General features: G+C 40.2%; 1 protein-coding gene across 10 annotated transcripts in view; it reads left to right on the top strand.

Moving 5' to 3' along the window:
- Positions 1 to 27,112, top strand: part of IQGAP2 (IQ motif containing GTPase activating protein 2) — a 119,847-nt gene that overhangs the window by 36,458 nt on the left and 56,277 nt on the right. For all 10 annotated transcript variants that reach the window (XM_021379576.1, XM_021379575.1, XM_021379583.1 and 7 more), the window contains exons 3-4: positions 24,936 to 25,092; positions 26,210 to 26,287. In XM_021379576.1, coding sequence (XP_021235251.1) covers positions 24,936 to 25,092; positions 26,210 to 26,287 — 235 coding nt within the window. The remainder of the gene's footprint in view (positions 1 to 24,935; positions 25,093 to 26,209; positions 26,288 to 27,112) is intronic.

Here is a 27,112-nt window from a genome sequence, read left to right as displayed (position 1 = left end):
GATGTCTCTTGTGCAAACTTAAGCAATACTTCCTCAGTAAAACATAGGAAGTTTGTGCCTTCTTTCTCATTATGGCAGTTATGCTTAACTTTCAGAAGCAGAAATATAATTTGTGCAAGAATATTAAGCATTTCTTCATGCTCTTTTAAAATATTCTTCTATGCTTTCCTTATTTAGGAAATCCTAATATATGAGAGCTGTGTTCCTCAATTCCATTTACTGATGCAGTTTTCAGCCCCTATGAACAAAGTATCACCTGTTGTATCCCTTCTTAAAGACTTAGCTGCTGTCTTTCCTGTCTGCCAAAAACTGATATGCCTGATCTAAAGAAAGCTGGAAATCCTTGACTATTCAGGTAGTTAAAGCAGTATTTAACAAGATGCTAGCCATCAGCATGAGAAGAATTGGGATGTGATCAGGGAAATGTTCTATTATGTACACCCTTATCTTTGCATCCTGAGGATGAAGGGAGAGGGAGATCTCGTATTTTCCAGAAGGTCTTGTTCTGTAATCTGGTTGAAGTCTGGCTGGATGTTTTGAGTGGTTTGTTTTTATTGTTTGGGGGTTTTTTTTGAGGGGTGGATGGGAGGGGGGGTTAAGCCAACTCCTAAAGTTTTATAACTACTGTTGTGCCTCATCAGTGGTTTAAGAAAGTTCTTTCTCTGGCTCCCCTCCTAATACTCTATTATAGCCAAAGCCTTTCCTTCACACTGTTGCGTCTCCATCAGCCATTCCTTTTGCGAGGTCTTGCTGTCAGTGTGTAAATGACAAAGAGCCTTTACCCTGTACTGGTGTGCCCTGCTTTGTCTCAAACAGGCACGAGTCTGGGGCCTTTCTATATGCTGAACACGAGGAGCGAAAGTGATCAGAATCAATATTGTTTCCCTGAAAAATGATATAAATGCTGCAGCAGTCTTGTATGCCCAGAGAGTTGTTGGGTGATGCTTTTAACTTACCTTGCCTTCATATTTTAAGCTTTTTGCAGTAGTGAAGAACCGTAACTATATATTTTAAGGAGATCTTAAATTCTAGACAAGTTCATTCCCCCAGGTCAAACTTCTTGTTTGCAAGCGACGGAGGTCTGCCAATACAGGGTGCTTGAAAGGAGTCACTGTGCAATATACGTCCTTTAAAGCCATCCTGCCCCATAAAGGCGTGCTGTCGAGTGCAGAACGCCGGCTTTCACTTGAGAACAACCATAATGACATGGAAAACCGATCTGCATCTGTTGATTCTCACTGCGCAGCTTGATGTTCAGAAGGGCTCTTAATAGGTGCAAAACTTGTCGAAATAAGCCACCTAGAAACTCCGTTTGTCACCCATAGCCGTACACCTTGGTGTACTCTTTTTTTTTTTTTTTGCATGAGGCTTTTTTCATGCAAATCGCCGTTGGTGCGGGCTAAGCCTCCCCGATGTGAATAGCTTTCCTTCTCTTTCAGAGCCGATCTGCGGCCGTTGTGATGTAACCCGAGAGAGATTTTCCTCCTCCCGGCATCTCCTGGGGAAGGGCGCAGTTACTGTGGCTCTGCTGCAGCCAGAGTGCCCTGCTCCTTGCTGCTGGCCTTGGTTATCCCGGGAAAAGAGAATTCATTCGGCATCAGTGCAGCTGTTTGCTGTTTTGTGCACAGTGCTTAATGCTGCTGTTGTGGCAGCAAGGTATTCTGGTAAGGAAAAGACTAAGATGAAGGAGTAAGCCATATGCAGGCCTCCTTATAACAGAGGTGTATGCTAGGCTGAACTTCTGTTCTCACAGATCCTCTTCCCAATTCCTGCTGAGGGCAATTTTGTGAGGAGGGGTAAAAATCTGTTGCCAGATATTGCTAGTTGCGTGGAATTTATTTCTAGCTACGAGGTCACCCTGAAATGCAAATGCACAGTCAAGATTTTTGCTCTCTGTGTTACTCTGGGACTCCTTTATATATCTGTCTTGTGGATTATTACTTCCTGTTATATCTTTTGGTCCTGCTGTGGGTAGCAGAAGGGAGGTTTTATTGAAGACTGAGGTTTTTTTTCCAACTGTAGTACGGTAAGATAGAAACACCAGATACTTATGGTTCAGCTAATGCTTTCCTGTGATCCTTAAAGGGTGATTTGATAGCAGCCAGATGTTAGTCATTGTTAATCTTCATCCTGTAAATTCCAGGCAATGAAGCAATGCTTGCCTTTTGTCCTTGAATTTGGAAGCTATTGTGATTCACTAGGTATTTCTGTTTAGCATTTGATGTAGACATTTCAAATTTGATAGGATTTGATACACCCACTGTACTGGGCAGAGAAGAACAGCGCTGCTTGTGGCTTTCATGGCATCTAGAAATTGAATTAATATTAAATGTTTCTAGGTTGTTGTCCCAACTGAATCTATCCATGAGTGCACATATACCCATCATTACCTTGCTAGTAAGACATTGCTATGACTAGATAGGCAGTGCTTAAGTAAATTCCTGTGTCTGTGTTCTGGCTAGTCTTACCATGAGAGTTATATAAAAAAAAATGAAGGGAGATATTTGGCTTCCATTTCATGGAGATCAGTACTTGTATGACAGAGCTGAGTCAAAGGCTGCTTACAATAAGTGGAAAAACAGTAATAAAACTTCATGAAAATAGCTTTCTGCTGAGCTCTAGATTTCCTCCCTAGATACTAATCATGTGTTTAAGGTTATTGCTGCTTCATCAGGCTGCTTCTGGAGATCTGAAGGCATCTCAGCAATTGTAATAGCTCCTTCTGGATGAAAATGGGTTAGGCTTCATTGCTTTGGTGTAGCTGGGTGACTGCACTTGGTTAGATAGTTGCCAAGCCCCTTCATTTCCTCTGAAATGAATGTTAGAGAAGCCCCGTGTGCAAGAACTATTGAGCAGGTGAAAATCTTTTGGAAAGAGGTGGTGTTTTGGAGCTTTTATAAGAAGTAAAAATATATCCTTCAATTCTAGAAATTATTCCAAAGCATTACCTTTCTGTTCTTACAAAAAAAAGGTTATTTAAAATGACTTCTATCCTGAATGCAATCAAATACCACCTACTTACAAAAGAGGTTTAAATATAGGTGAAGTGTTTAAAAAAAAAAACAACCTGATGAGCTCAATGATTGTGCTGATCAGTGTTTTTGGAAAGCGTCATTTGCAGATGAACGTGCTTGTCACTTGGAAGGGTAGAGAAAGGTCCATGCAGCCATTCATAGCTTGTTCTCTCTACTAAATGTAGATGGATTATGCAACTGCAACACTGAACTCGATAGATCCAGATGGTCACTTTCAGATACTGTATATTTTGTTTCACATTTTTTGTTAATGCAGTAAATCATGGGCTAAGAATTCAGGCTAGAATGTAAGCTTACCTCAAGCTGCACAAAAGCTTAGCTTTTTAAAGCTCTGAGGACAGAGTAAAGCACTTCCAGAAGACGGCAAGTATCTCCATCCTTAGCCTTATGGGAAGTGCCGGTGCTCGTAGGGGAGATGCTAAGGGCAAGCATTCATACAAGTGTTCGAATTGGCTGAAAACCTCCAAGTGAAATACTCTGGCACTCAAGTACAAGCAAGCACGTCTTCTTTAAGACGCTGTTCTATAACTGGATGACAGCCTTTGCTCTCCATGGAGCTGAGGTATCTATTTATTGCAATAGTCAAAGAAACTGAGCAGCAGCTGAGTAGAACAACTCAACTCTCCTAAGAGTAATTAGACTCTTAGTCATTTCTGCATTCCATATGAATGCACAGAAAAATGTCTAGACATATATATATATTTATATATATATATAAGTCAGTCCTGATTGAATTTCAGCCTGAAGTGTTTTTGTAAGTGCTGTTCCAATATATTTGGAAAAAAAATAGTAAGTTAGAGCCTTCGTTCTTAAGGAATGCTGCATCTCTTGTGCACCATCTGTACACACCTGTGTGTTCTCAGAGTGCAACTACTGGAAGAAATGATTGCACTCTCTAAAACGGCTGTTTGAATAGTGTCCAATACTGTTAGTGCAAAGAATCCTGAATTACTGTGCCTTAGATCTAGGGCTAACAATAATCATAACTGAAACACAAACTTGCTGCATTTCTCCAGCTTTGATTATGCTCAGATTCAAAAATTGTCCATAGGCATTGTGAGTTAATCCTCTGAAATAGATGATTCAAAGAAATCAATATGTTAAAAAAAAAAATGCTCTGGTAAGTTCTCACAAATTAAAACTCAAAGGGTTTTGAGGCTAATTTGCAGATTTGTTCGCACATCTTTGTTGAATGTTCTGGGGAGTAAGGCATTCAGCTACAAAATCTGTTGTTTAACAGGTGCAATTGTCAGTTATTCTCCACCACACCTCTGATATTCAATTTTACGCATAGTTTTTTCATAATAATGTTTGATATTAACACAAACACTTCCTAAAATATTGTCTTCTAGACAGAAACTGGACTATTTGCTTTGATGCTCCTGATGGTGGTAGGAGTAGGCTGCATTATATTGGACTTTCTTGGTGTATTGTGTAATTAACATTCATCTTGGGATACTGATAGTCCAATACAATTGATCATGATGAGAATCCCCTTTTCTGAGAATTTCTTCAGTACGTTAGGAAGTTAAGATACTTGCTCACCTGAGCAGAAAAGGACCTGGTCCACAAAGTAACAATTTAGATTGAGTCAGACAAGAAAGAAGTGTTTTTGTAAGCATAGATAGAGAATCCAATAAAGCAAGCAAGAGCTCTAACCAGTCTAGTGGTTGACTGAAACACCAGTCTTTCAGTAAAAGAATAAACAATGTATACAAAACTGTTTGACACTTCATTCTGGTTGTAATAGAAACAATGGCCCTGCTGACTGACTTTTCTCTAGAAATGCATTAATTTCCTGTTGTTGGTTTTAACTTAGATGTAGGTATGATAGTGGTTGTTTCTGAATAGATTCCACCTTCCGTAGTGGTCACTGCTGGCTGGAGAGGGGGTAGTACCCAGACAACATGTGCAGCTGCTCTTTAAAGACTTGATCTGCTGGGAGTGAGTACCCTGTGGGGTGGACAAAGCTTGTCTTTTGCTCCTTTGCTGGCAATCATGTTCTCCTCTAAAGTTTCTTCCACAGGAACAGAGAACGCTCATCCTTCCCACCATTTTGAGAGGCTGTCATGTCTGACTTTGCTTTTTGTTTACCATACAGTTTTTTATGTGCAGATTAATATGTTCAGCAATGGGCAGTGGTCTCTGATTCATTTTAGAAAAGCTGGCTGGAAAAGAGACCTTGTATTTGTCTGACTTAAAGCTGACTTAAATACAGGAACCAGTAGGGTTTGCTGGCCTTACAGTGATGCATGTTGAGAAATCATTGTTTAAATTTTTGGCGAAGGCAAACTGTGTGCACTGATAGGCTTGTTCTGTCCCTTCAAGAAAACACAGCATATTTTGATAGAATATTTTATCTAATGTTCAAAAACAAGGTCTTGAAAGCATCTAGATGTAAAACAGCTTGACACATGGTGTGTTCCTAGTCATTATTTTTTAAAATAAATTTTGTGTTGCTGATCTGGCATTCCACAAGCGTAACAAAAAACAAGCAATGAAGTTGAGTTTTTCTGGTAGCAAGACATGGAGAAGGCCTCTATGCTTTCAGTTACTAAAGCCGTGTGATGTGATGTTGTCAGACAGTGAGGGAAGTGTGGCTTGTGATCTGGCAGTTTTGTGCCTCTGCAAAGTGACACTGAAGCTGATGCTATAGCTTAGCACAGACGTTTTCTCCTGTGTATGGCTCTAAAGGCACAGATGATGTAGTCCCTGATCTGCATTTCTGCCATCAGAGGCACAACTGCTGTAGAGGAGTGGAGCTGAGACTGGACATTGTCCAGGTGACCAGCCTGGACTGACTGTGGTAGCGTGGAAGTGTGGGACAGGGCAGAGCTGGCTTAGCACCAGCTTTGACCCATATGGTTCCACTGAGGACTTGACTCACATAGATGTGGTACATGTGTCTGAATTCTGAACTAGCACTGTCTGTCTGGGTGAAATCCATGTGCTTGGTGGCTGGAGATCGAAATATTTCATCATGCTGTGCTCTCTGCTAGAGATGAAAGAATATGAACTAGCTTTGGTATCTTTTTGACTAGAGGTCAGAAAGGTGAAGTAACAGATGACTTAAAAGAAAGTATAGAGAGTTATACAATATTGTAAAATGAAGATTTTTAAAGCGGTGTTAGCTTAACTTTGTGAAGAAAAGGATCCCAAGTACGTAAGTTGTGTATAAATCATTAAAATTAACCAACTTTAAGTGGTCATTATTATTTTAGTGACAGTATACAGCAGCTTCTGAAAAGCTGGAGTTCTATCACTTTAGGGAGATGTATACATGTAGTAAAGTTGGTCATTGCATTTCTGGTATATTTGGGTATCTCCTTGATGAAAGAAGTGGTGGTATTAGAGTCCAAGGAGGGAGATACCAGTGCAGGAAAACTGCATCTTCTTCTGGCATATGCTACAGCCTTAAATGAGCAGCAATGGTTCTTACTTGGAATAGCTTTCTCCTAAATTTACCAGAAGTATTCAGTAAACCCACCATTTGCATAGCATAGCACTTAAGGTGACTGATTAAGTGCGTAATTAGCCTTCCCTGTTAATAAATAGTTCAAAGATGACTCTGCAGTTGTGTAAGATCAGTTGCTTCTAATTCACCTAAAAAAGAGTTTGTAGGAGTTTAACCAAAGCTATAAAATAAAAAGGAAAAGGAAAATAACATATGATAATACACCCCATCCTTTTATGTATGGACAGTGTTTCTATGGTCTTTGACAGCTGTGGAAAGGAATTTTAATCTTCTGCCCCCATAGTACTCTGGCTCTCAAACTGTGTCAGACTTTGAAACAAAGATTGGCTTTCCAAACAAGATCCAATTAGTGACTAAGGAGGAAACATTCTTCTCAGAGTGGATAACTGTCTGGATTCAGTGCAGAACTGGGAACACTTCTGTGGTAATTAGTAGTGTTCCCCAATACAATCTGTAATGAGAAATTGTTTCCAAGGTGTTTTGGATCTCGTTCCACCTATTTCTTCAATTAATTGAGGCACTTGGCTGGGCTGAGTAGAGAAGGCATACTGCAGTACTTCCTTGGGCACAAGGTTGGTATCAGCTGGAAAATGCAGGTAAAATATCTTGTAGTTTGTGTGCTTCCACATGTATTATGCACTGAAAATTAACAAACCAATGCATGGAAGCATGCGATTATGTAGCCCCACTTTTTCAGACTGTACAATTATACATCTGCCCATTTGCTTCCCTAGGATGCTCCTTTTTGTTGAAGTCATGTACTGGGATTTTTTTAGCTGTATTTCTGTCCTGAGAAGCAACTGAACTTGCGTGGCCTCCACAGCCCCGGCAGGCAACAGAAATCTTTGAATTGCATGTTCTTCCCCAGTGTGACTCTCCCCTAGTTTTGGAAAGCGATACACAGTTCTAGGCCTGCCACAGTTGCCAGAAAATGATGTAATTCAGATAATGTAATATCCTATATACAAACCAAAGGCTATTTAGAAATTGGGATGACAAGAATGGAAAAGAAATGAAATGGCTGTGTATATCAGATGCATATCTAAATTTTAAAATCTATGTAAATGTGTGTGCATTTGTTAAATGCAGAGGTAATGCAGAGAAAATATGCCCTGTTCCTTGAACTATGTTTTCTGGAGTGTGGTAGGATGGGTAATCCTGTACTGCTGCCTCCTTTGTGCCACAGCACTCGTTCACACAGCCAAGCTGTGCATCAGACCAGGGAGCCAATCTGGCTATTGCTAATGCATATATCTGGTGATGTTGCATTAGTTCTCAGCAGGTCCAGGTCCTGGTCCCACACTCCCCATGGTCCTGTGGGCATAGGTATTGCCAAAGAGTGGAGGGAAAACACAGGTAAGAATCATCAGCAGAGAGTGGGGTGGGAGAAGGAGAAGTGTGTTAACTTCAGTGGCCATCTGTGCCTTAAAGCAACCCTGAAATGACAGCCTTAGCCTCACTAGAGTGGCATGACAATTTCAAATGCCAGTTTCTAATGTATGGAAACAGGAAGTTTCTTCATTTCCTCTTCCCTGCTACTACTTGTTCCAAAAAGGCAATGTTTGCCAATGTCCCTTTGCACTGCTTGTGGGACATGGGAGAAGGGCTGCCTGTCCTCAGGACTGTTTTGCCATCCCTGGGCTTTCTTTGGGAGGGATGATCTGCAGCCCTGACGCAGTGGCACAGACCGGTGAGACACTGTGAATTCAGCATATAAGTCTTTTCGCTTATAAAATGGCAAAGGCAACAGAAGACAACAAATAATGGCTGACGGGGAAAATAAAAGTCTATGAACATTTGTTCCTCCCCTGTTGCTAGCTAATATGAGCTTGCATTTTGCTGCTCTGGGAATGGATGTGGAATTTTATTTTGTTACTAACCATCACACTTTCATACGTCTGACCCTAGCCTGCAAATATCGTATACAGTGTATCCTCAAGATAAATTAACTGAGCCAGCGTGTTTTTTATTACTTCAACTCTGTCACTGTATCCTGTATTAAAAACTAAACAGTGAGTAAAAACTGGCCTGTAAACTGACCCACCTGTACTAAGCACAGCACTATGCAAGGTAAGTCTACATGTTCAGTCTGCGCACTTCATTTCCCTGTGTGATATAGTGCTGTCTCTGCTCTTAGAGTAGCATGCTCTTCTCTCCTGCTGCTCCCAATTATTGTAACCAGAAAACAAACAGATGTTCCTAGTAAGACTGTTGAATTTGAGCTCAGCACTATATTTATCATAATGCAAACCTCTTTCTTAAAAGAAGTCTTTGCTCTTTGACCGTCTCTACACAGATCACATTGTGGACCTGCAAATTAAAAGAAGTTAGGTCAGATTAGATGTGGCTGCCTTCTACTCCTGGGGAGGATTTCCCTTGATTTCCCTTGTACACAGTTACGACAGAAAACATCACTGCTCTTCTACCAACCAGCAGCTAAGGAACACTGAACATCAAATATTGCTCCTCCTCATGCTGGGACACATCGTCCGAAAGATGTCCACTTGATACAATCTTCATGAAAATAAAATAATTCACAGTGCATTCTCTTCAAAATAATTTATTTCAAGCCCTACCCTGAGTTGCATCCATGACTCCAATATTTCTAGGTGCATAAAATCGCCAGTAGAACACTGTTTATAATAAAAAAAAAAAGATGTATAATAAAATTGTTCCTATTTAAAGTCATTGATGAAGATGACTTTAGAAGATGACCACTCCAAGTCGAGAAGGAAAATTAAACCATGCCTCAAGCACTGGAACCTCAGTGGGATCCATTGCTGCTGTGGCACCGTTCTGTCTTCCTGTGACATGTAGATTATTTTCTCAAAACTCTAGCAGTGTAAACTCACGTGTGTTGAACAGACCTGAAACGCAGACTGGAATTTCAGTGTGGCAAGAGCTGTGGATCCAAAATGGGACAAGTGAGGGGCTGTCGGGTAGCCTTTTGCATGTACTCATAAAAGTACATCTAATTGATTTTGCTGCAGTGACGTAGATTTGTAGTAGGAGTCTGAGTTGGACAGCTACCGACAGTCAAAAATTATGTAAAGAAGTTCAGTAGCTTTTTAAGAAAGTGGAAGATGAAGGCAGTGGTGATTGCTGGAAAATAGAAAAAAAAAAAGTAAGATTAAGACTTGTAATACAATTAGATTGTAATAGAAGATTAAGTAACTTTGTCAGAGGATCAAGGAGGAGGGTACTTAAACCGAAAAACTACAATTCTCTACAAAACCAAATAGTTTTTATTCTTACATACAGTACTGCCATTTCATTTAAACAGCAGAAAAGGAATGGCAGTAAATGGCAGTATAAAGACAACACTTCAGTTTTGCTCCCTGTCATTTTCTAATAAAACTCCACAGAGAAGTCAGATATGTGGTTACTGCTATATAGCAGTAAGATTAACATATGGTGTCCAGTAAGTATCTTCATTTTAATTTTAAAAAGAAAGAAAGTGTATGTGATATTTAATTATGAACCTTGTGGAAATGCTGCAAGAAATTACATGTAAGGAAGATCTAATTATCCATGATGCCCAACATGAGAGACTGGGAGCTGACTGTTTGCCAGTAAGGAGCACCAACGTTAAAATACGTATTTACTGAAACTGTTTTAGAAATACAATACATGAGAAAAGGTCTGAAAGAAATCTGTTTAGAGTTTCCTCTAAAACGAAGTATAGATTTTTCCCTTGAGTTTCTTTTACTGTTTATTGTTCAATGCACTTGATGTGTTTCTCTGCTCAGCTGTAATTACTGCAGCACAAGATATGATGTGTGTGTAGTATAATGCTGTAGTGGCAGGAAAGTATTTTTTTCAAAGTAGGCCAGAATGGAGCAGAGGCAATGTTTATGTAAAGTAAGCTGTGTCAAAGTAGTGTACTATAATTCAAGAATAACATATATATTTATAAATGAAGAATTAAGTTACTCAGGATTTTCCTAACAAGCTGCTCGTATCTTAAAACTACATCTGCCACCAGAGTGGTATTGAAAAGAACAGCTTATTTTTCATTTAACATGTTTGCAAAAGAATCAGTCCACAAAGGAAGAAGAAAACACCCTTATTTCTGAGGGATAAATGCTTTTGTTCTTTCCCTAGCCAGCCATTCTGAACACAAAGCACTTGTGTGGAGATACCTAGAAAAGAATAATTTTCAGCTCTTTGTTCAAGCAAGGGGGGTATCTTTGAGTTGGGACAGGACATTATGCTGTGTGCATGCGGGGCACATTCTGCTATTTTTCATTAGAGCTAAGAGAAATAAAGTCTAATAAAGTCTAACTGATTGCAGCGATCAGTTGATGGACAAAAGGATTTGTCTGGGATACCTTTTTCTATCAGGTCTACTGTCTGCTATTGTGCAGAAACATCATTTACTCTTGCTGAATAATAAATAAGCTCTAAAAGCATCAGTGGAAAAAACAGTGATTGTTAATTACTTCAGATTCCAGTAGCTATCAAGTGAGTTCAAAAAACCTTCTCAGTAGGAGCTGTGCATATCTAATCCAGCCTACTTGTTTCCCATCCTGTTTGGCTTTGTATGTTGGCTGTATGCTTTATCTGACTTTCATAGGCTTTCACTACTTCCCCCATTTAAACTGTCACCTTAATGTGCTTGCAGACTGTCTGCTCCTCACAGCAGTACCCAGCAGAGGCATAATCTGAACATATGTTTTCTAAGGATGTTGAGACACTGGGAGGGCAAAATTTAAGGTTTGCTTATTTGAGTGCCTTTTGCCTAATCACTTGTTTGTCTTGACTGCCATGTCCTCAAGTACTTGTCTTGTACCTTGGCATCAGAATAACACAAATGTCTGTTTGTGTGCATCTGTATATACCTTTTCCACCTAGATACTAGATTCTCAGATTGTCTTGAAGCATTAGGTAGTGCTGTTTTTGGTTTCTTATCTATGAACAGTTATTCGTTCTCTTCACGAGAACTGTAGTCTGACACATCTTTAACAGTTGAACTGTGGTTTTTCTTCAAATGCAGCTTCTAGTGCATTACTGCAAAGTGTCTCTGAGTCTTACTCTGTTACTGAGCAGGAATGCAATGATGAATGCTGCAGGTATCTTCTAAATATGGGTTTTGAAATTCAAGGGACTGAGATCTGATGCTCTGAGACAAACCCACAATCTTGTAACGAATGCATTGAAAGTAGCTGAATGCTTAATCAACAGTTTGGATTCTGTTGCAGAATTCTGGCTTGTTTAAGAATTTGATATCATGGAAGAAGGGGCCATTTTGCTCTTGTGCGAGATCTGACTCAGCAAGCAGAGATCTGCTTTTCCACTTTGGAGAAACTCCCGTTGTTGTAGTCTGAAGAAAGCAGCACCAGGCCAGGCAACTTGGAAGTGGGGACCTCTAGAAATGTCTCCTGTTTGTAAGCTGGTACTAGAATAACCCAAAACATTAGTGGTTGACTCCTTTACAAGGAAGTAAGAATGGCAGAAGGACTACTATTACATGTGCAAAGGTGCATCTTCTGTTATGCTTCTCATTTAATTGCAAAACCAGCACTCCTGCAATAGTCATTGAGTGTAGAACTCATGTTCAAAATTCAGAGCAACTGAGCTATTAAGTTTCTTTGAATATACACTTTTATTTTACTGAAGAGAAAGAGAAGTGTATGGAGATGTCTTCATTATGTTGCATCTTCATATGGAAAGCTGAAGTAAAATCTGTTGTTTAAGAGTTTGGCTAGGTCTCAAAGAAAGTGCACAGAAGTTCTGTGAGACGCACTTTTAAAGTCTTAGATGAAGGTAAATACCTAATTGACTCTGTCAGAGTGATTCCTTAGTTAAAAGCAAAATCTGCTAGTGTAATTGTGATGCACTTCAGGGCTCTCTTTAAAATTTTTCTCTTTTTTTTCATAAGAAGAATTTCTTATGCAATTTTAGGTTTAATAAGTCAGCAAAATTTACAGTGACCACATTCATGTTCAAGCAATTCTTCCAGTGCTCCTGTCAAGGCTCTGCACAACACAGGCTAAGACCTGCGGCGAGAGTATCCACTGGGCTTTCTCTTCCCCACTATAAATCTTTCTATCTGGCATCTGTCGCGCTGGTCCCCTTCACTACGAGCTCCTGTGGCAGGAACCACAAGGCATGGTGACGGTTGCGCTCCTCTTCCTCTGCCCCACGGCAGTTGCTTTTCCAGTATGAACAGTGTCTTTATGCTGTCCATTGCCATATTGTCTTCCACCCTGTGAGTCAGGTGATTCGTTGCTTATACTGATTTTTTTTCTGCTAAACTTTCAGCACGCTCCAGGATAGGTAGTAGCATCTCTGAATGTCTTTTGCAGGAATAATCACATTGCAAACAATGATTGGGCTCTGAAGACTACAACAGCCAGTAGCTCAAAATGTGTGAGATTATCTAAGACAATAGGAAGATATGCCCTACAAATGCTAAGGGGAAGTGGGAATCCAGTTTCACATTTGTGTGGCTTCTGGTTATAACTGCTACAGCCTCCGTGATCAACACCGTACAGACACTGTGCTCACTCGGGATAAGAGAATGATGAGGAGCAAATTCTTACGTCAAAATAGCAACATAAGGCACTTAGGTCTCTGTATAAGGCTGAGAGTTAACAAGCTGTGATGGTTTGCTGATTAACTTGATCAAAGTATCTAGGTCATGAATAGGCTTGGCAGCAAGGCAAACTGACTTACAATATTTTTGTTTCAAGTTCAGGATTCTTTTCCCTGAGTTAAACTGTTTGCTTATTGAGGATCAAAAACCTTGCCTTGATAAGGTTTGCTGCTTCCTAGTGTTTTAATGTTTTTCTGTTGTCCTGTTAATTTCTACTTCAGCAAGCACAATTGTACCATCTTTGGAGGTGTCTCAGTATAATAGTAATGTCACCTTTGTAATGTGAAATTGTGTAATAGCATGTCACACCTTTTTAATGTACTGTCATCCCCTTGTGGCAATAGTAAAGTGAGGTTTACTTGCCTATAAATGAGATCTCTAATGAAGAGGCTGGATGCCTGGGTGACAGCCTTGCGTTTCACTTTGGTTTCAAAATAAAAATGTCACTACTTCTGTTTTCTAACATGGTTTTTACATGAATTCCTGTGTTTCAAAGAACTTGGAGTTGCTGGGGGAGGTGGTACTAGAGTATTTCCAAATAGGATATGCTGTACTGGTTGAAGCAATTGGTACCAGTTTTGTTTCTGTTTGCTGTAGTTCTTTACTTGCTGAGAAATCAGTTCTATAGGAAATGCTACACAAATCATTCTCCAGAGTTTGTGCACCTGAAGATTCACAGAGGGTTCAAACAAGCTGGAAAGCCTCTGGAAACCTCATTGTTGTAGAACATATGCTCTATAAGTAGCTGGAAATACTCTATAAATTTTGTCAAGCTTCCCTTCTGTTCTTAAGTTTCTTCCATTTTTATTTCTTCTGCATACATGAACAAGGAAACAATGGTGCTTTGTTTTATTTTTGCTATTTTGTACAAAACGCTGAGGATTCATATAGGTACTCCTCAACATCCAACACTTTCCATGGAAACTGCCCTGCCAGGAAGTTCTACTTATCCCAAAACTCATGCTTGAATTGGATGATCGATAATGGCGATAGCACTGTCACTGTGATTGAGCAGCTGCTATGTGTAGCACTGGCTTGGGGCGACAGTGGTGAGGAGTTACCTGACTTTTTGCTTCTCTGGTTGTTGAAGTGAAGACTCTAAGTGTCCAGAAGCACTCGCATGTTGCCCTGGGCAGCAGCCACAGTGGGAGCAGTGTTACACAGCAGCAGTGGATGCTAATAGCTGGTTTGCCTGTTCAAATTAATGAAAAATACTTTTTTTTTTTTCTGCACTGGTATGTTAACTCACATGACTGTAGGGTTTTTGATTGGTGCTTGGTGCTATAAGCCAGACTTGATACCCCTATTAACCTGTTGTTGAATTAAGTGTTGTTGAAACAGCTCATTTTTTCCAGTGTGAGGTGTCTTGTCTGGTGACTGCTAGGCTCGTGGTTGATTAGGTGTTTCTGGCACCTCTCTTACTGTCTTCAGTGACCTGGATGCTGGGGCTTAATGGTAGATTTTTATCACGCAGTGATTACTGTAATTGATAGGGATATGGCACTGTTGATTCTTGGAGACAAAATTGCTTCACATGTGCAAATGTTGGAAATGGTGATCTTAAAAGCCCTTAAACTGAAATGTTGTAACCAGACTGTACACTAAGTATTGACTGTTTGAGATATTGTTAATCAAGCTGTTAAACTTTTAATGTGCTGAATATAACCTAGCTTTTAAGCTACAGTTTTGCTTTCAGAATATTTTATTCATATCTGTCATTAATTCTTTTTGAGGGAAAATCCTACACCCTTGTAACTAAACTAGCTTGCTCTAAGCACATTCCTAAAGGTATTTTAAGGGTATTTTGTACTCCTGACTGTAAATAATATCTAGAAAGACATGCTGGAGATGCTTGCAAAATTTTATGCTTCCTCTAGTTATCAAAAGACTTGCACTGGAAAAACTGTAGCCAGGTCTTCACCGAGAGCTCATGCCTATGTATTGTATAGGAATTTCAGATATAACCCTTAGTGTAAATCAGTATTAACTAGCTGCCCCAGACCACTGAAGAAAACATTATATCATTTTGAAACTGGAATAGTGAGATGGTCTTGGAGTATCAAAAGTTTTCTACAACTGTTCTAAACTACATTCTGATAATGTCAGGCTGCAGGTGGCTTGTGAATTTTTTGGTGATACACTTTCCTTTAGTAGTTGAAATGAGGTGACTGAACACAGGCCATTCAATGGTCTCATATGGGCTGTCCCTGCTATTTGTAATGTTGGTCACTGCTGTAGAAAGACTCTTAGTTTTTGACAGTATAGTACACAAGGAATATCTTTTTTTTTTTAATTTCTTTGTTATTAAATATTATATTGCTGCTTACATCTTTCTCTTTGATACAGGCCTGACTTGTATTGTAGGCACTTCACAAATTTCATAGGTGTATAATTGACTTGATAGATGAGAGCACTGCTTGCAGAAGCAAGAGAAAAAGAAAATGAAAAAAAAAAAAACTTGTGGGTACTGTACATGGCTAAATGCACTGGCTTTAACTTTGTTCCTGTATCTTGTGTTTCTTTTTGATAGGAGACAAAGTTCAAACTTAGCAAACTCCCTCTAATTACTGCTATTTTGTAGTGTTTACATAACAATAAGTGCTTTTAGCAACAGTTCAGCCTTTCACAGGCTGACTCTTTCAGTCTTTTCACTTCTTTAACATCTTGTTCTCTCATCCATGTCTCTTAATTCTTACTTGGCTGCTGTCCTGCACCTTTTTATAAGTCCCAGCTGCATGTCTAGTAGCTGCATTTCGTGGTCTTCTTTATGGTCTTTGTACCTGCGTACTTGCTGCCAGTTGTTTTCAAAGTAATGTTTGTCAGATGTTGGACAGTAAAATACTGATATCTGAATTAGATCCAGTGGAGTTGAACTGGTCAAGAGATCACCCTGGATCTTGCCGTGTTTGAGTTGGTTTTCTTGCTTTGCCTCATTCATAGCACTAGGCATGTTCTTTAGCCTACAATCCAGGAGGGCAGTTCTGATAACCCAGCTGTGTCAATCTCCAAGTAAATACACAGCTCTACCTGCAGATCTGCATATTTCTACTGCTAGTCTTGAATTGTGGGCCTGGTTTTAGCACCTGTACAACATAAAAGCTGTCATACTGAACATGTTGTGGAGCTACTTCACTGGTTTACTTTTCTATCCTAGGAATGTGTTAATTATAGACACAGTTATAGTGTTCATGCCTGTCTGCTTACCTAGAAAGAAAGGTCATAGCATATCCCTCTGGACAGCTATGGCCTAATACTGCGTGGAAGCCACATCAGATTGTATGCAAAGATGAGCATGCTATTCTGGTGGTCCCTTAGCTGCCATTCCACGTGTGGTTAGTGATGACAGTTGCTATGAACAGCCCAGCTGGTGATGCACTGGAACTTGAGAGAGGGTGAACAAAAATGCTAGCTCCCTCATGGGCGGGTTTGATTCAGCTTGAACAGCTTCATCAAAATCATTCTCATATAATATGCTTTGTAGAGACTACAGCTGTTTTTCTATGCATTCAGATACTAATTATTGCTGTGATAGAGCACAAATGTTGGGTAAAGACTTAAAGTAACTGTGTCTTAAGACTAGAAGGTCTCTTGAATGATGCAGGTGTGAGAGTTATATGAAGCATCCATTGTTGGTTACACTCCTGTAACGTGTTCATGGCTTGCCAAGGGAGCATACCTTCTGCTGCAAATCAAAGTTCCACTACTCTTCCCCTCCAGAGGGTTGCTTGAGTGGCCATTAAGTTATGCCAGGAAAAAATTCTTAAAATTAAAAAACATGAAATAACAAATACTTGTTGTTTTGGTTCTGACACAGTGCATTAGTGTATTGCCATATCACAGCTGTAGTGAATGTAGGAGACAAGGAAAAAATGCAAAAGCATATAGTAAGACAGTACAATATACAAGTCTAAACTATAGTCTTGGAGTCTGAGACTACAGTGTTTTTCTTAAGCAAGCACTGTATGTTTGGACTGATTTTTCTGTGACACTTCCACACCAACAAACACTCTACTGTGTAAAATTTTTATTGCTGTGCCACCTTCTGTTTATCAAATCAATGTCTATGCAGTATGGTAAAATATTAAGTTTAGGTAAATCCATGTGCTGTGTTGGTCTCCCCCCATTTCAGATAAAAGCTCTACTTGATTTGTAGGCTGGAGGCAGGCTCTTTGTTTTTACATGTGGGACATGCTTTGGAGCTTAAGTCTGTGCTACCTGAAATTTCATTAAAATGATTTGAGTCTGTCATTTTTCTGAAATAATGCTTCTAGGGGCCACTGGGCAACTGGTGGATTTGTGTTTCTGCTGCTTGTTGCAGAAGTTGCTTTTAAAACAGGGCTAGACACTGGAGCCTTATGAAATGTGCGAGTCTGAGCTGTTATTTTCATTGTGCACATCTTACAGTATCTTCAGGAGAAGACCAATCTCCAACTTAATATTTGTACTTCATTTGGTCAGGTAATCTTAGAGTACTGTTTCTTCTGCCAAGAAGAATAAGTTGGGGTTTCCTGTGGAGAAATGTGTCTGATGACACTTCCCCACTTCCCTTCCTATCTCTTCAGTGCCTTTTCTCAGCCTTGGCAGCCTGCTGCTGGGCCAGGAGCTGGGCAAAAAGACAAGGCATTTGTGTGATCATCAGCCTGGATTTTATTGGTGTTGGCCCTTCTTGCTGCATTATCTCATAGAGCAGTTGTCAAGTTTGTGGCTGATATGCAGTGCTAAATCTTAATGTCACTGCAGACAGAAGAGGCAGCAAAACAAAGCCTGTTCTGATTGTTGGAGGCTGCAATGAAATGCAGGTGCGCACACTGCTGCTGCATGTAGGATCATAGGGCTGTAGACTGCTTGCTGGAGACTCTCTAAGGATTTTTCCACCTTAAAAGTGCTGAGTAAACAGGACTTGGCTGCTGCTGGATGCCCAGTAGCCTGTGTTGGCCCTGGGGCCATGTCACTGCTCCACAGGTTCCAGCACAGGTTTCCTAAGCAGCAGGTTGCCTTGTGGACTCTAATCACTGATTAACCCACATAAGGGTCTTGTGAAATAAACCAGATTATAATAACAAATAGTATCTGCACTGCCATCTTGTGAACCAGATTTTTATAACACCTTTAAGATTATTTTGTAAACATGATGGTGTTTCTATGGCAGCAGCAATCTGGTGTGGAAAAATGTTGCTGAAATGATTTATTGTTATTTTACCGTGCCATACTACTTGAGCAAGTTGTCACTGCTTCTTGTTTCTACTCATCTAAATTGAATGACCTTCATCAGGCGGACTTTGATCGGAGAGATGAATATTGCAGCAACCTTAGTCTGCACAGTGAGATCCATACCATTTTAATACATATGCATGACAAATGAATATACAGGTTTTCCATAGTTTTCAGTGTAGCTCTTGCTGAAAGTCAGTATCCTCCTGGTTTAAATCATATATGACTTAAACATAAAAGAAAGTTGTGATGCTGCTAAATCTTAAAGCAGTTGAAGACCTGGAGATACACAACTTTGAACTCACAAAGACTTGTGGTCGGGGTAAAAAATAAAAATCTGAGCAATATTATTTAATGTAAAATCTATTGGTATAGGATTTGGTAATAATTTTACATGTTGAGATGAAGTTCTGAGACCTTGTATGAGTCACAACTACCCCTGTAGTGTTCTATCATGTTATACCTCATATGTACTACAAGAGAAGTGTAGTGACTGTACTGGCCTGCATTGTGGCTTCCTTCTCTATGCTGCTTCAGTAACGTACCACTACAAAATGTCAAATTTATTCTTATAGTGTATTTTTAGAGCTGATAAAACTTGAGACTCAATGGAGACTGTTACTGGAGTAGGAACCTACAGCCTCAGTTTTAAACCATGTTACCTAAATGTCTGGCTCCAGTGGTAAGTTGTCAGCACAAACCAGTAGCTCTAACTTGAGCCAAAGCTTCCAGCTGTGACCAAGATTTGGGACTGCATGCACCGGAGTGTGAGAAAAGATCTGGAAAAAAAGCAGTTCTCTTAGCTGTACGCTCTGTCACTGCTCTGTACAATCTCTAAGTGAAGCCTGCAAGCCAGAGCAGTTATTTGGTAAAACTCATACTTGTTATGATGCTATTCAAATTGTCTGTATTGAGTTTCATGGTATCACTGCAAGTTTTACATGTCTTTGTTCTGGAAATAGCGTGTAGCTGTTTGTGAAACAATCTTTTTCTGAGATTTCTGGTTGGCTACTTTGCTCATCCACAGGATGCACCTAGCTCTGTTCTGCCACTTTCAGCATCCTTTTAAAAACAATATTTAGAGGACTGATAGTAAAAACAAACAAAAAAAGAACACCAAAAAACAAGAAAACACTTTCTGCACTAAAGAACAAAAGTAAGTGAAGAATTAAGAGCAGAGATTTCTTAACAGATGCTCAGATTCTGAAACTAGAGGCATAATGTAGCTCTTGAAATGTTCCAGTTCTTATGGTTCAGGCTACTGTATATTTCTAAATATCTTCAAATAAAACCCCTTATTTAAGATAAATGTCTGAAATGGAGGGATTTTTATGTAATGCAGAAGCAAAACATTTTGTTTTGGACTGGTTGTTACTTTTTGTCTTCTTCTAGTAATGCAATTTTGTCACCCTTGCTGTGGAATGAGATGGCTATCGAGTAATGTCTGACTGAAAACTTCTACTTCCTTTCAACATGCATGTGCAAGAACAGATTGAAAGGCTGTGGTTGTGAGCAGCGGAAGTAGTAAATGTGCAGTAACTTGTTTTTACCTTGTCTTCGCTATGCCTTTCTCGTAGCAGCGTCCAGTATTTTGAGGCCTGGCTTTGGTGCCTTGCCTTTGCTTCTCAGGAGGTACAAACCTGGTGTCTTTGGATCCATACCTTGCAGAACAAAACCAAGAGAGCAGGGCACTGCAAGCATAAATTCTGCTGCTGTGTCCAGCATGTGCCAAATGTGATGGGCTTTGGGCAGGCTGTACAGTATATTCTCTTCTCTGCTGAACATTAGATTAAGCATTTCAAGTCCCTCAGCCAGCAGTGCGTTTTTTGCTGACCACACAGACTGTCAATGACAACTTCATATGATAGAGTTCATAGTGGAGCACTAGTGCTTCCTGTTCCCTTGACCCTTGTCTTGAATGAGATTCAACTTTTTTTGCTTTTAAAATGCAAGTCTGATCTTGTTATACTGCTGCTGTTTTCTGTGCTTGAATCTGGAGACTGGAGTCTCCTGATGAGTAGTACGCTGTTTACTGCTCATAGGTCTGGCACAGAAGAAATCATTGTTATATTGCCAGAAATTCACTGCTGAACCTCTCTGACTCAGATTGCCAAGAGAAAAAAAAAAAAAAAAAAGAACTGAGCAGAGAAAATGGAAACTGTACCTCCTGTACCTCAGTACTCACTCCTGGCTGGCTCTGTAAGACTGAATTTATCTGAATTTATGGTTCTGGAGGCCTATTTCCATTGATCAGGTCTTTCTGTCTTTTAACTTTTTTAAGGCAAATTAGTGCTGACAACTGCTGGAGTGAAAAGAAATTAAAAGGTGGTTGGCTTTTCTTACTGGTGTAGTTATTTACACTTATAAAAGATCCAAAGTATCTCTTCTCAGGAAAACATCTATTTACACATGTTTGAAACCAAAACAAGCATGCTTAGCACTGCAGGAATATTTAAAGGATAGCTAATTTTTGGTGATGCCATTCCAGGACTTCAGCAACATTGCACACTTTGTTTCCTGACATTGCCTTTAGTTCTTCCACCATAGAGTGGGGTTTGGATGTAGCTGTAACTAGTGACCAAGTCAACCGTCATATTCACCATGAAAGTCTTCTCATGGCACGCATTTGCCATTTATTTAAAGTTGTTAAAAACACAGTACTAGTTTTGGGATTGCACTGTGGAAAAGGACTGTATGTATTTGGTAGCTATAAGACTTTCACTCTGCAAACTTCATACTGGAGGAAAGTGTACTGTCTACTGCTGAGTTATAGGTGCTTCCTCTGATATAGCTGTGGTATTAACTTTTTTTCTTTTGTGTGGGGAACAGCTCCTGTGGCAGACTTTAAATCTATTGCTGATGCTGCAGTACTGTATGCTCAGGAAAACAGTGGGAGTGCCAAAGGCAATGCTGGCTCTTTTTCAGGCTAAAGAAAAAATAAATTGCTCCAAAGGTACCTATAAATCCTTATTGTCAGGTAGATATTATCTGTTTCATTTGAAAACAGAAGTTGAAGGGATTTCTGTTTTTTCACTTCAGTCTACTCCTGTTGGCACCACATCATATTATAGCTTTCATAAACTTCCCAAACTGCATCTTGAAAAGCAGAACTTCACAACCTTACAAGTAATACTCTGTTCTGTTGAGAATCACAAATCCCTTTTAACAGAATTAGTGCAATGAGAACAAAACTATTGTAGTAGCAACAACTGGAAAATAAGTGCTGCAGATGCTTCAATGCACACAAGCAGAGAGTAACAGTTGAGCAGCACAATCAGAACTTACTGGTGTTTGTATATTGCAGAGCTTCACTGTAGTTCCTGTGGTGGATAAGTTCTGCAACTTTCAAATATTTAAGACAAAATTTTTCTTATATGTAACATGACCATAGCTGTCTTTCCCGCTGTGGCAATTAATTCCCAAAAGCTGTAAGCTACTTGTCCTACTGCTGACCTGTGAGACCATTAGACCATTTTTCTGAATGGGTATCATTTATAGATTTTTAGCTATAAGTGGATATAAGTTCTTTATATATATATTATATATATATATACATTTTTTTCAGGTATACTCCACTTACTTTTCTCTACTTTCTCCTTTTTCCCACTGAGTTACTAGTTTTGTCTCTCTGAAAAGACTACTCTTACATTTATCTGTACTTGGTGGATTGACAACTGTATTTTTCATTACCTGTTGGTTTTTTTTCTGGTTTCATTGCCTCCTCATATAGTTTCCTGTTTGTTTCTTTGTGTTGCACTCACTCACGAATTGCTGAGGACAGCCTCACTGTCCAGAACAGGGTGGCTCTGGATGAATGTAAGGGCTTGTCACCATTCAGGAAACAAATCCAAAACAGATTCTTTTTTCAGACCTCCCATTATTTAAATTAACGGAAGGAGCAGCTGTCACCTTGTATCGGCACTTCATTTGGAGCTTGGGGAATAAATTTTGTACAAACTCTCCACGGTCCAGCCCAAACCACCCAAGTGCATCCCTTCCTCTGCCTCATCAACAGTGGTGAATTGTGTCTTGACAAGAAAATTGAAGTTCAGAGATGTGATGGACCTGATGAAATACAAAGAGTGCTGCTGTGGGTGTACAGTTTCCATCACTGGAGATGGCTCAGTGGACAACAGGTTCACCTCCGGCTTGTGGTGATGTCAACGGTTTATGGGTGTTTGGCCCGGTTCAGTGACGAATGGGATGGGGGACCCACGGACCCACACCCTGGGAAAGGGAAAAGGGAAAAAAGGGGTAGGGAGATGGCCCTGAGAGCAAAAACAGCGGCAACAATCTGAGGAGAAACAAACTAATTTACTAAATAAGATATCGGAATGCAAAACAACACACTATAATACAATATAATTACAATTTAAGCTAATAAATCCAATACAGTGAGAGAGAATGTCCAAAAATCAAGGTAGGCCTTACTGTAATACCAACAATAAGACAGCTGGGGAGCAAGATGCTGCCAGGACAAGAGAGGGGCGGAAAGAGAGCAAGGTCTTGTGATCTGCAAGTTTTTGTCTTTCCCTCTGGCTGGAAAATGGTAACAGAGGAGCAAAGTACCCTGGGGAATGTAGAAGTCCTTCTCTTCTGGGAACCAGGTACATACACTACATGATGTTATGATGTGGAATACCAATAACCAAAAATCATAAAACCATGACAGGTGACTACCTCCCTTTCATTTCTCAGCACACTCCTCCTGCTATATGGGGCACTCTTCTAGGAGACATGTTTTGAGAAATAATGTAGAACTAGTAGACTGGTTCAGGTTAAACCCACATTTGCTACAAACTGGAATACATATTCTGCGATTTTTAATTCCTTCCCATGTTGGAGAAGACATGTTATGATGTTACTAGGAAGAAAATCTTTACTGTGTGGGTGGTGAGACACTGGAACAGGTTGCCCAGTGAGGTTGTGGATGACCCCTCCCGGGAAGCATTCAAGGTCAGGCTGGATGGGGCTTTGAGCAACCTGGTCTAGAGGGTGGTGTCCCTGCCTACAGCAGGGGCTTGGAACTAGATGGTCTTAAAGGTCCCTTCCAACCCAAACCATTCTGTGATTTTCCTTATTGTGCACATTTATTAATTCTATGAAACATCATTAATAAAGATGACTTTTGGAATCCTCTGCATAGAGCCATAACACATGAGTGTGCAATGCAGAACAGAGCAGAAACATGTCTCAGTGATATAATACTTCTTACCAAAGCAGCTTTTACACTGCAAACTATGGTTTCCCCAGTGACATCCAGCTTTGTGTGATATTGCCAAGATTTATGGCTGGTGGTTTCCTGAAGATCTATTTGGGTAGTCTGTGCTTCACTGAAACAACTTTCATATGTCTTGTAACAAATCCAAAAGTGTAATGGAATAGGTTATTTGTCTTGAGTTATAACATGAAACAAAATGATGTAGTGAGGAAAAATTGGCTCGATTTCAGCCTGGATTCCAGCTTTCTGGTTTCTGAACTCACCCTTCTGGATGTGATGCTAGATTTGTAATGCTGTCTTGCGCAGCATACCACAAGCCTGCCTTAGTGACAGTAAGGTGAACTAATATCTTCAGTTATGCTCTTTTCCACTTACAATGATACTAATATCCTTTTAACAAAAGGAGAGATTTCCTAAAGAAAAAAAAGGGAGGAAACAAAACAGATTTACAACTCTTGTAATGCTAGCTACTAAAAATGAGAATAAGATTACAGGGCCAAAACACTTAGGCCGCCAACGCAAGGAACTTCTGGTGCAGTGATTACAATGGTACTCCTTTTCAGAATACTTTGGTAGTGGTGTTTCTTGACTACGCAGTATAAACGTACAGGATAATATTTTTTGTCTTTAAAAGATCTTTTGAACTGATTACATATTGACTGTTTTCTGTCTAGAATCATACCTAAATCTAAAAAAAGTAACTTTTTCATCTTGAAAGATGTTGAACAAGAAGCCCTTTCCATTGATGGGTGGTGGAAGTGTTTCAGCCAAGACCTTGCTGGACAGAGCTCAAATTGACTGTTTCAATGAAAAGCTTGGATCCTTCCATCAGCAATGGCACCACATGTCACGGGTGGAGGTGAAGGGCTGCTGCGTGGTGTGGGAGGTTGATAAGCTGCTGAATTTGCCGTGATTTCAGCACACCTAGACAGTGAGAACCAAGTCCGTCCCTTGCACCGCTGGCTTTGATTCCCTCATCATCCAACATACTATTTTAGTCTCCCTCAAAATAGGAACACCAGTAATACAGAGCACGCTATTCTCTCTTCTGGTTTCAGAACAAATGACCGCCTACTTAAAAGCCTAGGACTGCTCAGAAGATCTTTACACAGCAGTGTGAAAATAAAATAAATTAGACATCCTAGAGGGGACATATTCAAAGCATGTTGTATGGTTACTGATGAGTCCCTAACATGCAGTGCAAATAAGACTAATTGTTTTGATCTGCTTTGTTAATGAACATGAATATTTTCTCTTTCTGCCTGTATGCTCATTCCCATTACTGATTATGACTGAGTGCTGACTTGAAAAGGATGATGGCTGTGGAGAAAGATATCAGATCAAATATGTTAAAACTGCAGGTAACAGTAATTCTTAAAAAATGTCTTTGTATAGGTGGATGGAGGTCTGCTTGGAAGAAGAGCTGCCCCCTACTACTGAGCTGGAAGAAGGCTTAAGGAATGGTGTTTATCTTGCGAAGCTTGCAAAATTCTTTGCCCCCAGTCTCGTGTCAGACAAAAAGATCTATGATGTGAAGCAGGAACGTTACAAGGTAATAACTTTCTGTTCTCTGTATAACAAGACCCTCAAAAAATTGTCCATCGACTAGCTTTTGAAGATACAAGAGCATGATTAGTTCATTTTCTGTGTCTCTTTTGTAAGCCTGTCAAGATAAGATGGAAGATGTACAGCACTTAAGAAGCCAGTATGAAAAGTCAAAAATATTTTATAGGAGGAAAAACAGTATTAGTGACAATTAATATTTGTAAAGCCAAACAAATTACACTTGTGGCTCCAGGAAACAGGAGGCTTATTCATGCAATTATTCCTTACTAGGAAAAGCAGCCCCCCAAAAAATCAATAATTAAACTTGATAACTATTTCTGATTTTACTCATCTTGTATGGAAGAACATTCCCTTCATTAGATCTGTGTCTATTTTTGCTACCAAATTTACTGCTAAAGCAAAGTAATTAAGCTTGGCTTGCTACATCTCTGAGCTGTTCATTAACTGCAAGACCATCGGTAACAGAGAAACATGCACGAGTCAGCTCCCTCTATTTCACTTTGTAGAGGGCTCAGGAAAAACTTAGACATTTAAGTTTTAGAGATGTGATCACTGTTTGTTGTTTGGGAGTTTATAAATTAAGTTGCTCTGCTTCCACGTGGTTATTAGAATCATGATTAGGAATAACAGTTAAGTTTAAATGCTTCTCCTGAGATCCATAAAACTGGATTCAAATCTAGCTTATCTTACATAAAAGCATGAGTTGAATATTAGGAAAAATTTAGTGTCAGACTGGTGATGCATTGGAACAGGCTGCCCGGGGTGGTGATAGAGTCACCATTCCTGGAGCTGTTCAAGAAAAGGGTGAATGTGGCACTTGGGGACGTGATTAGTGGGTATGGTGCTGGTGGGCTGATGGTTGGACTAGATGATCTTAATGGTCTTTTTCAGTCTTAATGATTCTATGAGTTGGACATAGTGAGTCTGTTGATGTGTTTGGCTGCTTCATTAATGGGATTGCAACCGTGATCCTTGAGGTCTCCAGGTCAAATGAGGGAAAACTCTGCTTCAGGATACAAAATTGGGAAGCAGCAGAATAATCAGTAGTTAGAGAACTTGATTTGCATTATTTTTATCATCTCTTCCTCCTGTGTTTCCAATAGAGATCAGGACTTCATTTTCGGCACACTGATAACACTGTACAGTGGCTAAGAGCGATGGAGTCCATTGGTCTGCCTAAGGTAAGCATCTAAATTTTTGCAAGGGAACAGGCTCAAGGCACTGAATGCTTCCTTTCAACTGCCCAAGTCTAAATTGTTGTGTATGGTAAGCATCCTGGGAGGGCTAGTTCAGATGCGTATCTGAAGAGAAAGTAATGCTGCTTGGTGCGTGCTTGGAGCTGTCGGTAATGAGTGCCATGGGTGGGAATACTCAGGGTGTTTCTCTCAGGAGTCAAAGGGGGAAAGCAGTGGTGCTTTCGCTGTACTTTATTGCTAGTACAGTCTTGGTGGGGGACTGAATGTAGTACAGTTAAAACTGGAAAACTTTATTTTCTTCCTTTTGGTTGCTGCCTCTGATGTCTCTTGCTGCCTCTTCCTCCTAACATATGTTGTAGTTTCTCTGCCTCTGCCCAGTTTCCAGGCTGACCCTGCACGTTCCAGTGTGGCTGTACTGCTCCTCTTCCTCCAGCTGCTTTCTTGGGTCACCTTTCACACTTACCTCCCTTCTCACGGGTCTGCACTTCTCATCTCCCTCTCTCCTGCTATTTCGGGGCACCAGTGAGTCTTCCTTTGGATGAAAATCCTTTAAGAAACAGCTGTGCAGAAACACCCACTTCACTTGCCCTGCTGGTTTGATACCTGCAGGCCCGAAGAGCAGCCCCAGGGTGCTTGGTGTGGGACTGCCCCACATGGTGTGGGGCTGGGCACAGCAGGGATGCCCAGAGGGCTGCCTGAGGACTGCAGAGTGGGGCCAGCTGTGTGGGAGCCTGTAAACAGAAAGGGGCTCCCATGACTGCCCTCAGAGGCATGATGAAGATTGAGGGGGCAACAGCCCTCCTACGTCAA

This window comes from Numida meleagris, chromosome Z (assembly GCF_002078875.1).
Source record: "Numida meleagris isolate 19003 breed g44 Domestic line chromosome Z, NumMel1.0, whole genome shotgun sequence".
Lineage (NCBI taxonomy): Eukaryota > Metazoa > Chordata > Aves > Galliformes > Numididae > Numida > Numida meleagris.
Note: the sequence above shows the minus strand (reverse complement) of the source record. Positions and strands in the feature narration are given on the sequence as shown.